At 27.3% G+C, this 13,567-nt stretch overlaps 1 protein-coding gene and 1 long non-coding RNA gene across 2 annotated transcripts; one reads left to right on the forward strand and one right to left on the reverse strand.

Moving 5' to 3' along the window:
* Positions 1 to 152: 152 nt before the first annotated feature.
* On the reverse strand, positions 153 to 1,390 carry LOC105650948 (BURP domain-containing protein BNM2A). Its single transcript, XM_089722433.1, has 2 exons — positions 1,231 to 1,390; positions 153 to 1,148 (listed from the first exon to the last, which is right to left on the reverse strand). The coding sequence occupies exons 1-2, from the start codon at positions 1,282 to 1,284 to the stop codon at positions 351 to 353; spliced, it is 852 nt and encodes a 283-aa protein (XP_089578559.1). The 5' UTR covers positions 1,285 to 1,390; the 3' UTR covers positions 153 to 350.
* Positions 1,391 to 2,760: 1,370 nt separating this feature from the next.
* On the forward strand, positions 2,761 to 4,952 carry LOC119370067 (uncharacterized). The gene is made up of 4 exons (XR_005177644.2): positions 2,761 to 3,242; positions 3,654 to 3,725; positions 3,811 to 3,895; positions 4,709 to 4,952. It is a non-coding gene; the product is annotated as an uncharacterized LOC119370067 (long non-coding RNA).
* The last annotated feature ends 8,615 nt before the right edge of the window (positions 4,953 to 13,567 follow it).

Genomic DNA, 13,567 nt, shown 5'->3' on the forward strand with positions numbered 1-13,567 from the left:
ATATGACCAATAATTATTAATCCAATTTAATTGTTTTCTTAGTGAATTAATATTAAATTAAGGGTAATATAATCGATTTACTCAATAATATATTGTAGCTTAGACAAATTTAATAGTTTATTTTAGAGACGTGAAATTTGAAATATGATAAGTATTATAAAATAAAAGTAATATCTTCTTTGTTCATTCAAACTTAATTTTAAGAATACAACAACCAAAGCACATCATAAGTGTGCACATTTATTTGCAACAATCTAGAGAAGTTACAGGCAAAGTACAAACCCATTTATTAAAGATCATTTGGAAGAACAACATATCGTATATATTCAAGAACATCATTCTTGATTCTATTAACCATGGGCAGGCAAAGGAACATAAATAAGATTATCTCCTTTAAAGAAATGGCAAACCGGAATAGTTCCCGGTTTAATCCCAAGCACACGAAATGATGCATGTCTAGAACTCCATTTAGAAGTATCCATATGACAAACAGCAACAGCTTCTACTCTTCCTCCATTTCGACCTTTCAATGAAACCACAAACACTTTATTCTCAGTCTGTTGGCTATGGCAATAGAACACTGTATATCGATACGGCATCGTATGGCAAGCCACCATCTTTGGAACCGGTATCTCCTTAGGTTCTTGCATTATTGTATAATTATCTAAAAGGGTTTTTGATTTTATAAGATGGGTGGTTGTTAAAATCTTGAATTTTGTCCCTAATCCAAAAGTTTCACGTACAAAATCAACTATCGACTCTAAAGAAGTAGCACAAATTTTTGTTTCTCCTTTGATGGGTTTAAGTTCGCATTCTTTTAGAGTATTTTCCATGGCTATGGCTTGAGGAGAGTTTGGAGAGATGGAAAATAATTTAAGGAGGTAAGGGAAGTCTTTGTATGAAAAAGGAATGGAATCTGCTTCTGCTTTAGGTAACATAGGGGGAGTAGATGAAGAATCTTTCATAGGAAAATAAATTTGCAATTTTTTGCCAATTTTGAGATCATCTAAAGTGAAAAAGACCATCATGGATTGATCCAAGTGATTCATATGAGATGATGGACTTGCCTGTACATGATCACTTGGAAGTCTCAAAACATTGTTGCTCTTGCTTATCTTCTCTCTTGCTCCTTCACTTCCATTTGAACTCTGCAAATTATTCGATATTATTTGATGGACTATTAAATAATGAAACCAAGATGTAGAATAAGCGTTTGGATGGATTAATTACCAGAACTACAAGAAGATGGAGGAGAAAGAACTTGAATGCAAAATGTATGCCCATTATTAGTTGATCCGTTTTGCTCAGTGAAAAGTTTAGTGTATCTTCTTGTACTTGGAGAGAGATAAACTTGAGAAATGAAGGTTGGATCTCTCTCTCATGCACACATTTATATATATATATATATATATAATTAAGAAACTTGTCAATCATGTTTTATTAAAGGGAGTGAGTTTTATTTTCCACTTAGACATGTTTCATTGTGATTATCTGATGGTCGTTAGCTAATAGATGTGCGTTGTTTAGTAAAATTATTATAGCGATTGTTATTCAAATGTAAATGAAAAAAAGACAATTAAAAGTATAATTATTTTTATAAATTATTATGTATCATATGTATATTTATATATACTTATTTTTACAGTATATAAATTAGTTTTCACTTTAATTTGTTATATAAAATAAAATGTACAGTTAAATTTTTTTGTGATAGTACTATTTAATAGTTATTTATTTTTAAATATTTTATAAATAAAACAATTAATTTAAAAAACTAGTAATTTTATTATTATAAGATTAATAGAGTCTAAATATAATGTAAATACGAATGAGCTTTTGTTGATTACTATGAATTATTAGTCGAAGGAAGACTTAATATTGTATTATACTTAATATGAAATTCACCCCAATAGCCCGTCTCTCTCTTTTTAAAAAAAAAAAACCTAAAAACTCTCTTTTCTTATTTTATGGGGCAACCACTAATGGTCACCTTTTTCTTTTTTTTGTTGATTTCTTTTCAAATAATCTTCGTATTTATATTTTTGATACAAATCTGAATTATTATTATCCAAATATTGGCACTATTGTTGCCCCTATTTTTAAAATTTTATTTTCAGATTTAGTTCTTAGTTATTGTTGTCTCCATTATGATGATTTTGTAAAAGATATTTTATTATTTAGATAGTTATATATAAAGAAGTTCATAAAAAAATTTGAAAGTGATCAGATCGAAATTTTAGAAAAGACTGTAAAGTCAAACAATAACTATAAATAGTTATCAAATGAAGCAATATTAATAATTTCTAAAAATCTAAATATTAATATGACAATTATAAGACGCAATATTAAGAGCTAATAATAAGATACACTTCATCCTCGAATAGTAAGAGTTAAAAATAAGAGACAAAACATACAATATATATATATATATATATATATATATATTAAAAAAATTAGAAATTTGATAATAATAATAATAATAAAAGGATTTACACGTGATTAGTTCATGAAATATAATAATTTTATATTTTATTTTTGCAAAGTAGATGAAACAACCCGAATTTTTATTTTCAAAATATTTTCCAATTAAATTTAATGAATCGACAGCCTGTAAATTTATTTCAATATTTTAATGCGAATACTGTGATAAACCGAATCGAAAAAGCGATTGAAAAATTTGAAAACCAATTGAAAACCAAAGGCTTGGGCCGAATCGAACCTGTTCGACCCAAACAATCTAGAAACATCTCCTTCCTTTTTTTTTCTTCTCATCAACGCTCACTCCCTCACCATTTTTGCGCCACTAGTCCACCACCGACACTGCCATCAGCACACTGCCAGCGCCACCACCTCCTCCCCTCTTCTTCTTCTTCTTCTTCTTCTTCTTCTTTCTTTCTTTTCTTTTCTTCCTTTCTCTTTCTTTTTCCCTGCGCCTGCGACTCCGTTGCTGGCAGAAGCAGATCGCGCCTCCACCAGCTCGAGCGGAGCCATAGCGCCACTACCGCTCCTCACCGCCGCTCGCCGTTCTTCACAGCCTCCATCTAGCGAGCACCGTAGACAGGAGCAGCGCCTCAGCTCAGTTGCAGCTCCAGCGCGTCTCCAACCACCAGGAGCATAACAGTCGCGCCTGCAGTTGCGCCGCTGGCTGCTCCGCCACCAGGTCGCGCCACCACTGCAAGTCAGCCCCTCCTGCGTCGATCTCAGGTGGTCCAATCGCTTCCAGCACGCGTAGTTTCAATCCGGTACGTGTAAAATCCCAAATCCTGCAAGAAAATAATATTTTGTTTGCGTATGAATTTATTTTATTAATTGTGGTTAATTAATTTAATTTTAGTAATCTTGGGTAGTTAATTTAATTTTAGTAATAATATTTAATTAAATTAATTTTATTATTTGTAGTTAATTAATTTAGTTAATTTAATTTATTAATTGTGAGTAGTTAATTGATTTATAATATCAGTGTTGATTTAATTAAGTAACCTTGATAATGACATATTAATAGAATTTAAGTGTGGATTAAGGTAGTTTAGATATAATGTTATTGTAAATTATAATTTTAACTGTGCGGTGATGTTGAGATTGAAGGAGGATGGGAAATTTGATTTGATTGATTGTCGGCTGTGTGGTTTGATAAATTGTTGATATTTTAACAGGTGGATAGTCCAACTTTTAGGGAAGATACTGCGGATAGTCCAACTTTTAGGGGAGATACTGCCGAAATTTCGGTAGGAATTAGATTATTTTTAGAACTCTAATAGATAGTACGAATAAAATTAGAATTCTTACTTAGAATTTTCTTGTTTATTTTAGAGGATTATAAAATTCAGAAATGCGAGGACAAAGGTTGGAAGCATGTGGCTAGAAAGGCAGTCCTTTTAGAGGACAATAAAGAACTGTGAGTAGTGTTAGATAACTAGTATCATCCGCCTGCATTCATGCATTCACGGCTAAATGTTATCATGCATTAATTTATTGAATTGCCATATTGTGATGCACTTCTTGTTGATATTAAAAATTGTCTGATTACTTGTGCTGTGTATATATTGTGTTTTGTTTGTGTGGAATTGGAATGAAGTGGGTCACCATAGGTTTGTGAGACCGTTACCGTTATATGGATCCATTACCGTTAGCTGGGTAAATGAGAGATCAGCGCCCCCGTGTGCACCTACCATCACCGTTACCGTTAACCACAGGTTGGCTTCTCGTCGTTGCGCACCGGACAGTCTAGATTTGATCGCAGCCCGCAGGGTGGCCTCCTGTTGTGAGCGCCTGATGATCTAGATTGGATGGAGACCACCGGGTTGCCTCTTGTTGGTATAAAAAAAAAAAAAAAGAAAAGAAAAGAAAAGAAAGAAAAGAGAGATTGAAAAAACAATGAGAGGACTGGTCAAGTGAGGATTAGACCAGTCGGCCAGTATGGGAGATCGGCTCCCTGGTGCACACGTGAGTGGATGAGCCATATGGGAGGACGGCTCATCGGGGGTTTCGGTGACTCCACTGACTAATTTCCACGTGATGTGATTATATGAAGGTGATGATAACTGTGATTGCTGTTGTATTGCCATTTGTGTGTCAAACTGCATGATCACATAATTTAACGGGTGACCACATAAAATTATTTTAGCATTTGCTATGATTGTGTGGGGTGAGAGGGTTATCTAATTCTATTCACTGAGTTTATTTCTCACTCCCCTCCAACCCTCCCCAGGTAATAGATGGAAAGAAGAATCGTGGAGTCTAATTGAATGAACGAGATATGGTTCGATAGGAGTAATAATCATTGTATCAAATATGTAAATGCAAAGGATAGTGAATTATGGAGTAGAGTTCCGCAATTGTACTCCAACTGAGTTGTAAATGAATAAATAAAGTATAGGCATTTATTATTTGGATTGTACTTTGGATATATTTGAGAAATAAATTATTGGGCCTGAATCCACAATTATGAATAACATATGAGTCTTAAATAATTTAGGCTTACTATGGGCTTCGGGGGCCTTAAGTCCATCCAAGTCCTAGTGTCGGTCCGGCCCACGGAAATGGGTCGTGACAGTAGGCAGATCCAATCTTTATAATACAATTGACTTGTCATTTTGCAATCTATGAAGTTTTTTAATTTTGAGGGTTAATTTTATAGATTTAAAAATATAATATTTATGTTACGAGTAATATAATGTTGTCATAACTTTTACAGGTTAGAAGCATTTAATCAAATGTTAAACTCCCTAATATTTAGTGCTTTATATATCTTTTTACACACTTATCCATTGTATTTTCTCATGAATTCTTAAGGTCTAGAATTTAGATATTCTACTTGATAGAGCTCTCTTTTGATTTTTGTTCTCAAATTTTAAATAAATATATGTAATTTTAATTATTTTATTCTGCTTTTTATTGTCTTAAAACAAGTATAAGAGTCCGTTGTAAAAATTAAATAAAAATTACAAGACAAAAATATTTTTACTCATTTTTTTCATTTCAATTTTATAAGAAATAACTCTTGTTATTGAAAAAAATGACTTCACTTCTATGCTATAATTTAAAATTTTAAGCCAACACTTCGTTATCTTTTTTTTGTTATTTTAATTTTAACTGATAATCAAACATCTAACGGTAGTAGAACTATAATAATTAGTACTACCGTAAAGGACAGACATATAAGAATATAAAAAATATGATAAAAAATAAAAAAAAAAAAATCAGTTTTATTAAAAAATAATAAAAATTTTCCCAGAATTAAAAAATAAAAAGGCAGGCAGGCAAACCCAACTTTAAAAATTAGAACGTCGTTCTTCCTTGTTCTTCTCTTGATTCATAGGGGTAGAGGGGCCAATAATATCGCAATTGAGAAACAATTAAGTAGCAATCTGATATCAATCCCTTATATACTCATCTCAAGTTATAAAATTTCCCACAAAAGAAAGAGCAAAACTTCTTATGTATATCAGAAGAAAAATTGTAATTGCATAGTAAGAAATACTTTCACTCATAATATAAAAAATAAACTTCAATTATGTAATAATAGAGCTAATGTATCATAATAAATCGAACTTTACAGGCTTTTGCAATTTCCCTCTATTTTGATTTTTCTATCAACTTTACCCTAATTTCAACCTTATAGCAATAGCACCTTTAATTGCAATTAAGGATAAAATTGTAAATAAAAAAATATTTATAACCTCTTTTAAATTAATAATAAAAATGAAATCTAAAAAATAATATCAAATTATATTCACATCTGAGGTGGCATATTTATAGATTTAGAAATATGATATTTCAAACAGGTGCAATTAAAATTAAAAAAAAAAGTTATTTATTTATTTTTATTAATGGGTAATAATTTGATTATATTATCAATCTAAAAAACTTCTAGCAATTAGGATTTTTTCATCCTTAAAATATATAGATAATATAAAATAAAATATGTAATTAAAAAGTTATGTTTTATTAATTTAGTTTTTATGCCATGTTTAATATTTTTTTCTATGTAACAGAAATTTATGTTATTAAATTATTAATTAGTATATTTATCAAAAAAAATTAAAATGTTAAGCTATGAACATTATTTGCTTCGACTATTGGAGCTTTTGAAATTTTTATTTTTTTAGTTTATATCAATTAAATGATGATTTAAAAATCATGGAAATTCATTTTTATTTGTTATTCATTCTTAAGTGTAATTGAGGATGCTATTGCTAGTCAAAATTATGGTAAAATTGACAGAAAAATCAAAATAGGATAAAATTATAAAGATCTATAAATTTTGGAGTATTTTGATATATTAGCCATGTAATAATACAACGAGTCACTATATTCTAAGCTAAGGCCCACTGAAAAGCTAACTCGGAGATAGAACCAGAATCAGTTTTTAATTTATGTCAGCTACCACACTCTTTTTCCTAAATTAATCTTCAAAATAAAAAATAAAAAATAAAATAGATGTAATATCAATATCACCGAGCCGGATTACGCAGTCTATGGTAATGAAATCTAGACACCGGTGGTTTACATCCAAAAAAAATCTATCAAAAACAAATTACATATAAATATTTAAAAATTAGAAATTTGGTAATAATAATGATGATAATTATAGGATTCCCACGTGATTAATTAATTCATGAAACAAAATCTTATATTTTAGTTTTGCAAGTAAGCAAATCCAATCTTTACAATAGAATTGGACTTGTCATTTTGCAATCAATAAAGTTTGTTAATTTTGTGGGTTAATTGCATACTGCCAATATATCTTTTCTTATATCAGAAAATTAATTAGAACAAAGCACACCAATATATAATTTTAATTGTTTTTAGCCACTATATCATTTGAAATAATCTATAAATTTTTTGAATAACAAAAAACGTTTTAATATTTGATAATATAAAAATTCATAAATGAATTATAACATTGCAAAATTGTCTTGATTATTGAATTATAAGTTAGACTTACGAAGGGAAGCGCTTCGAGCGAGAATTTTCTCCATTCACAAGGACTCGAGGTTTTTCAATTTAGACCAAACCTATTGATAATGTGACATCAATCTTTATCCCTTCTACTTTTTGATTTAAGGTATTAGGTATGTGAAGAATTTTTTTTTTAATTATTTGCCATTTTGAAGTGAGTTTGAGTTAATTGTAGGGCTCACCTTTTATAACCTTATCATTAATTTTAATTTTGGTTTGCAATTTATTCAAAATTATAGTTTAGGTATATGTAAAAAAGTCAAAATAGGATGTAATTACAATATGAACAAAATATTACACGTGGTTAAGCTTAGAAAAAACCTCCTAACGTTTTTAATATTTTCCTTTTAAAAAAAAAAAATCTCATTGCTTATATTTTTTTTAAAAGAATGCAGATTGTCCTTAGAAAAGACCCCAACCAAATCCAAAAACAATGAAACCAAAATAAAAATATTACAATAATAAGATGGCACAAAACATTTGACAATTATATGTTATTTCAAATACTCAATCATTTTAAATAACTAGCTATTTGAACCTATCCTAATTACGTATTATTTCAAATACACTCCGTTTTGTTCAATATTTTATTAATGTTCCTACAAAATTGTATAGCCATAATGGATTTTTTTTTTTTGAGACGGCCGGACAGGAAATTTGAACTTAAATCTATTATCAAGTCGTAATGCAGTTACCACTAAACTATACTTAATTTGTATAATGGAAATGTAATCATTACAATAGAACGAGGATAAATTTGTTACCTAGAAAAAAAAATTAAATTTATTACTTATGACTAATGATCAAATTCTAGTATTTAAAAATGATTGGATTGAAATGAGTGAACGGTAGAAAATAATAAGTTATCGTATAAGTTTAATTCGAAATTGAAATAACGTTTTAAAAATTTTGGACGATTTTTTATATGTTTTTTTAATTTATTTATAAGAGTCCCAATGAATCGTCTAGGCTATAAAGCAAGGGATAATGCTACTTTTTGAATAAAATTTATTCAATTGGTGGTAACTCCTGAGAATTTTATTTATAAATTTTTTGAGAGGTTAAAAAGGTCAAAATAGAGTATTTCGAATGTTGGAATAATATGTTATATAGTTTTTTTTTTTATTCATTGAGAGGTTCGATGGTCGAGCTAACACTGTGGGCTAGATTGTACGTATTTAATAAGCATTTTAATACTAATTGCTATCAAAATTTTACTAAACACAATCATTCACTAGTTAATTGCTATCAGCTACCAACTATCAGTAACCGCTATCAACTATCAATTAGGGGTGAACATTTGGCCAATTCAGTCAATTTGAGTAAAATTTTTAACCGAAAATTTTTTGACTTAACCGAATTAATTTTTTAACCAAACTTAACTGAAAAGTTTTGGCCGAATTAATTTTGATAATTAACCGAACTAAAATTGAAGAAAATGAAAACTTAATTAACTGACCGAAATTTATGATTAACCGATTTTAACTGAAATAAAAATTAACCGAAAATATTAATTTTAATTGAAATATTTTTAATTTTTAATTTTATTATATACTTAACCAAAAAGACCTAATTTTGAGAGTTGGTCAATTTAATTAATTCAATTAAATTAACTTTTAACCGATCACCGAAGTTTTAATTTTTTTTTAACCGAACATTTATTCAACAAACTGAATTAACCGAATCAATCGAATTAACCAAACCGAATATTAACCCCTACTATTAATTACTATAAACATCTAAATCAAATGGACCTTAAATTCTATACTACTTAATCCTTCTGTTTATCTAGTGAATTATTGTTATTGTCCCCAATAAAAGCATTTGTTAGTTACATCGCAAACAATTTCACTTAAAAAAGTGAATTACTATTTAGTCCCCAGTTATATTTAAATATACTAATCACACCCCTTATTTTGAAGATAATTTTATATTTTATATTTTATCCTTATTTTTTTGAAAAAAATATTTTATCCTTATTTATTAATTGTTCTGACTAACAACATCCAGACCAATGTTTTGATTACGTAATAATTCACTCCATACAATATTATGTATATTTGATAGTCACGCCAAGCATACTGCAAAAGCTTTCAAAATTAGGGAAAGGTTGAAAAGATGAAAAACAATCATATAGTTGCACAGTTAGTGGTCAGTATTCGGTTTGATTAATTTGGTCAATTCGATTAATTCGATTTAATGAATATATATTCCATTAATAATTCAGTTAAAAAAAATTGAATTTTTGATAATTAGTTAATGGCTCGATTAAAGAAAATTAAATTTTAACTAATAAACTAAAGATTTGCTTAGAAGTTAATCAAATCAAATTAATCAATACCAAAAATTATGTAGTTTTTTATTAATCAATAAATTCAGTCAAATTCAGCTAATTCGCTTAAATGAGTTTTTTATTTTTTTTTTAACTTCGGTTCGATTAATAATCAAAATTAATCACACTAAAAAGATTTAATGTAATTCAATTAAATGCTTAATTCAATTAAATAAAAAATTTCAATTAATTTAGTTGGAATAAAAACACTACTCGAAGCGAAATGCTCACCCCTATGCACAGTAATGCAATCGTTGTCGCCTCTGTCAAATCTTTTAGAATCATTATGAGTTCTAATTTAAAATCAAATATATATCTTTATAAAATCTATCATTTATGAGTTTAACTTGTATTTTATATATAAAAATTATATTTAATCATGTTGAAATTAAATGCCTAATAATTTAAAATTTTAATGTTGTTATCTAAATTATTAGAAATAAATCACAAGCCATCAATAATTTTATTTTAAAAATTAATATTTACTTAAAATAATTATTTATCTACTTAATTTTTGAATTTTTTACTTTATCCTTTTATTTTATGATTAGATTAATTAAGATAGAAAAAGTGAAATTCAATATCAATATATATATATATATATATATATATTTAGTCAATAACACTTCAATAATAATAATAATATTTCAAAATTTCCATAATCTCAAAGAAAAGAAAAGAAAAGAAAAAGAAATCAAAATGATCAGGAAGATAAAAACCAAACCCATTTTCCTAATTTTAATTTTGTTTGGTTATAATGGCATCCATAAACACAAGTGAAGGCTCTCCAGGATGTATAAACCGTTGCCTGCCTGCATGTGCAATGCAAACAAAAGCATCATCAAACACTTGTAATGGAGCTTGCTCAATCTATTGCAAAACTGCAAGCAAATATTTGGATTCCAAAGGTAGTTTGGCTGATGCTATTGAAAAGATTATTCATGACAATCCAGAGCTATTAGAACAAAGCCCTCAGCCTCAGCCCGCAGATCAAAATTCTCGGACCACAGTGCAAAGCCCTCAGCCTCAGCCTGCAGAACAAAATTCTCGGCCCACAGTCTAGTAAAATCATCATTATATTGTTGTAAAATTTTTGGTTGTTATGGGTTTCGTTTGTTTCTCAAAAATAGTTTTTTTTTTTTTTATTTCCAAACAACTCACTTTTTATTATTTAGTTGCAAATTTACCCAAAAAATATTAACTATAAAAATATGTAGAATTATAGAAATTTTATATTTTATAAATTTATAAATAAATATGAAAAATTTATAGTAGTCACCTATGATTAAGTAATAGCCGCCGGCAGTTAACTGATGACCGATGACAGTAGCTATTACTCATTTAAATAAGAGTATTTTTTATCATACGCCGAGAAAAATGATAAAATAGAAATAATTTTTAAAATTTTTTATTTTCATTGATTTATTTTATGGATGGACCACAAACTCGATTTAGACAAATATAATCCATAAAAACTTAATTGAATATCAGCAATTACTTATAGTTGTCTTTATTTAGAATAAGAGTTTAATTGGATTTCTAAACTGTGTAGAATTTTCTTTTTATACTTTATATTCAATCTCTCACTTAAATATTATTTGTTTAAGTAAAAATAATCTTCAGAACATTTTTTTAAAAACCCATTATTTCTTTATATCAAATTCTTGGTATACATATAAATGGTTGAATTATCTGTATTTCTAGGTAAATGTCACCTATAAAATGGTTAAATCATAAAAAAACCCGAAAGTTTATGGGTAATTTTAATTATACTTTAAATCTAACTTTTTTCTCTTAATATTCTGAACTTTAATTTTAGCGACAATAGCACCTTAATTTCAAATTATATCAAATTTAATAAATAAAATATTATTTTTATGGGATTCAGTTTAACATTTTTTTCTAAAATTAGAATTATTCCCACCACCTTATAAATAAATAAATAAATAATTATATTTTTCTATATAAATATTAAAATAAAAAATAATCTATTCATCTTAAAAATAAAACACTTTTATTTATTTATATAATATTAATAACAAGTAATGTTTCCCTAAAAATAAAACGACGTCGTATTGAAAAAAAAACCTATTTTTTATAAGAGATTTAACTTGAGTATAGACAAAATTATATGCTTAAAAATGGCAAAATAAAAACCTTAATTAATATTTTATGCTTATAATTAGCTAAAATTTATTATTTTACTTGACTTTTTATGAATTTAAATTTTTAACTAATATTAATTAAGATATTATTAAATAATAAATTTTTAGTTAATCTGACAGTAAAAGAGAGCATTGCGTCTTTAACAATTTGATTGTGACAGAAAAAAAATTTTCTAGTATTTTCCGCAGAGATAAATATACTCGAACGACGGAGTATTAGGGACAATATCTTGTTTGTCCTAATTAAGAGTGCGTCTGGTAGTAGTGTATTTTTGTTTTTTAATATCTCAATCTCGATGCTAAAGTTTGGGTAAAAAATTATGATTTCATATATATTAATATGACATATGATAATTCAGAGGTTCCTTTTCTTTCAGCTTAATGACAGTTTATTAAACATTAAATAACTTATCTTTTAAATAAAAAGGAAATAAAGCTTATTTGTCTGAGTGATTACTTATATGAATTTGCAACGTTAATTTTTAACTGAATAAATAAGTTTTTTTAGAGTTAATTTAATAAATTATATAATTTATAAGACAAAAAGATAAGCTTGGCCGGATAATTATAAAAATATTATATATCCCTTCTTAATCAGGAACTGATTGATATTATTTCTTAATCGTTTAACTCAAAAGACAGTGAATTTAAATTTAATAATTAGAATTCATTCCAAATAAAGAATCTTAGTGTATGATTTACCTATATATTTATGTTTTCATAGACTTCAACTCTTATTTTTTTTAGTGTATTAAGAATTATGGTATCACTATTTTAATTTTTTATTACCTCATATTATATAATACCTATAATATAATTAAAATATAGACAATCACCAGCTAGTCTAATGTTTGAATTATTATTGGTCATACATGTATAATTGTTGAGCGGCTTTGGTTTAGACTTTGAGAATAAAAAAAAGGAAAAAAAAATAATTGCTAGGTACCCCATGTTTGTCTTTTATAGCCGTTAGCACCTCTTTTTATGAACTTACATTAATTAATATACAATCTTATATTTTTCTTGATTTAAAAGACCTAGAGAGAGAGAGAGAATAACTAATACCTTAACCTAACCTTAACCTAATGATTAAGACAAGACCCTCTAGGAGTAGGTATTAGGGTTCAATACCAACAACTCTTCTTCTTAACCTAACCATCATCAAGTTATATATATATATATATATATATATCCGGATTTATAATATTAGTTTGTCCTAAAAAATAGTCATTTATTTGGATATTATTGATTAAAATAGTTAAAAGAAAAATATTTTTTAACAAATTGAATAAGTTCAATTCATAATGAAAAGTTATTTATATACTAATATGCATTTGTCGATCTTAATTAAAAATTATAAAGTAATTATTTTTAGTAATAGGTCCTTCAACTTATAATACAAAATTGATTTTTTTTATCAAACAATAAATAACCTAGTCTTTAAAATACATAAATATCATGCGCGGTTAAGTTTTAATATTAGGGTTTGAATATTAAGATTTCAAAGAAACATCAATTTATGAATGAGATATATAACTAGAACTTTGTCAATCTAAATTCTTTTTTTTTTTTTAATTCATTGTGAGGTTTGATAGGCGGAAAGAGTATT

This window comes from Jatropha curcas, chromosome 6 (assembly GCF_041381405.1).
Source record: "Jatropha curcas cultivar XTBG-Jc1 chromosome 6, XTBG_Jcur_1.0, whole genome shotgun sequence".
Taxonomy (NCBI): domain Eukaryota; kingdom Viridiplantae; phylum Streptophyta; class Magnoliopsida; order Malpighiales; family Euphorbiaceae; genus Jatropha; species Jatropha curcas.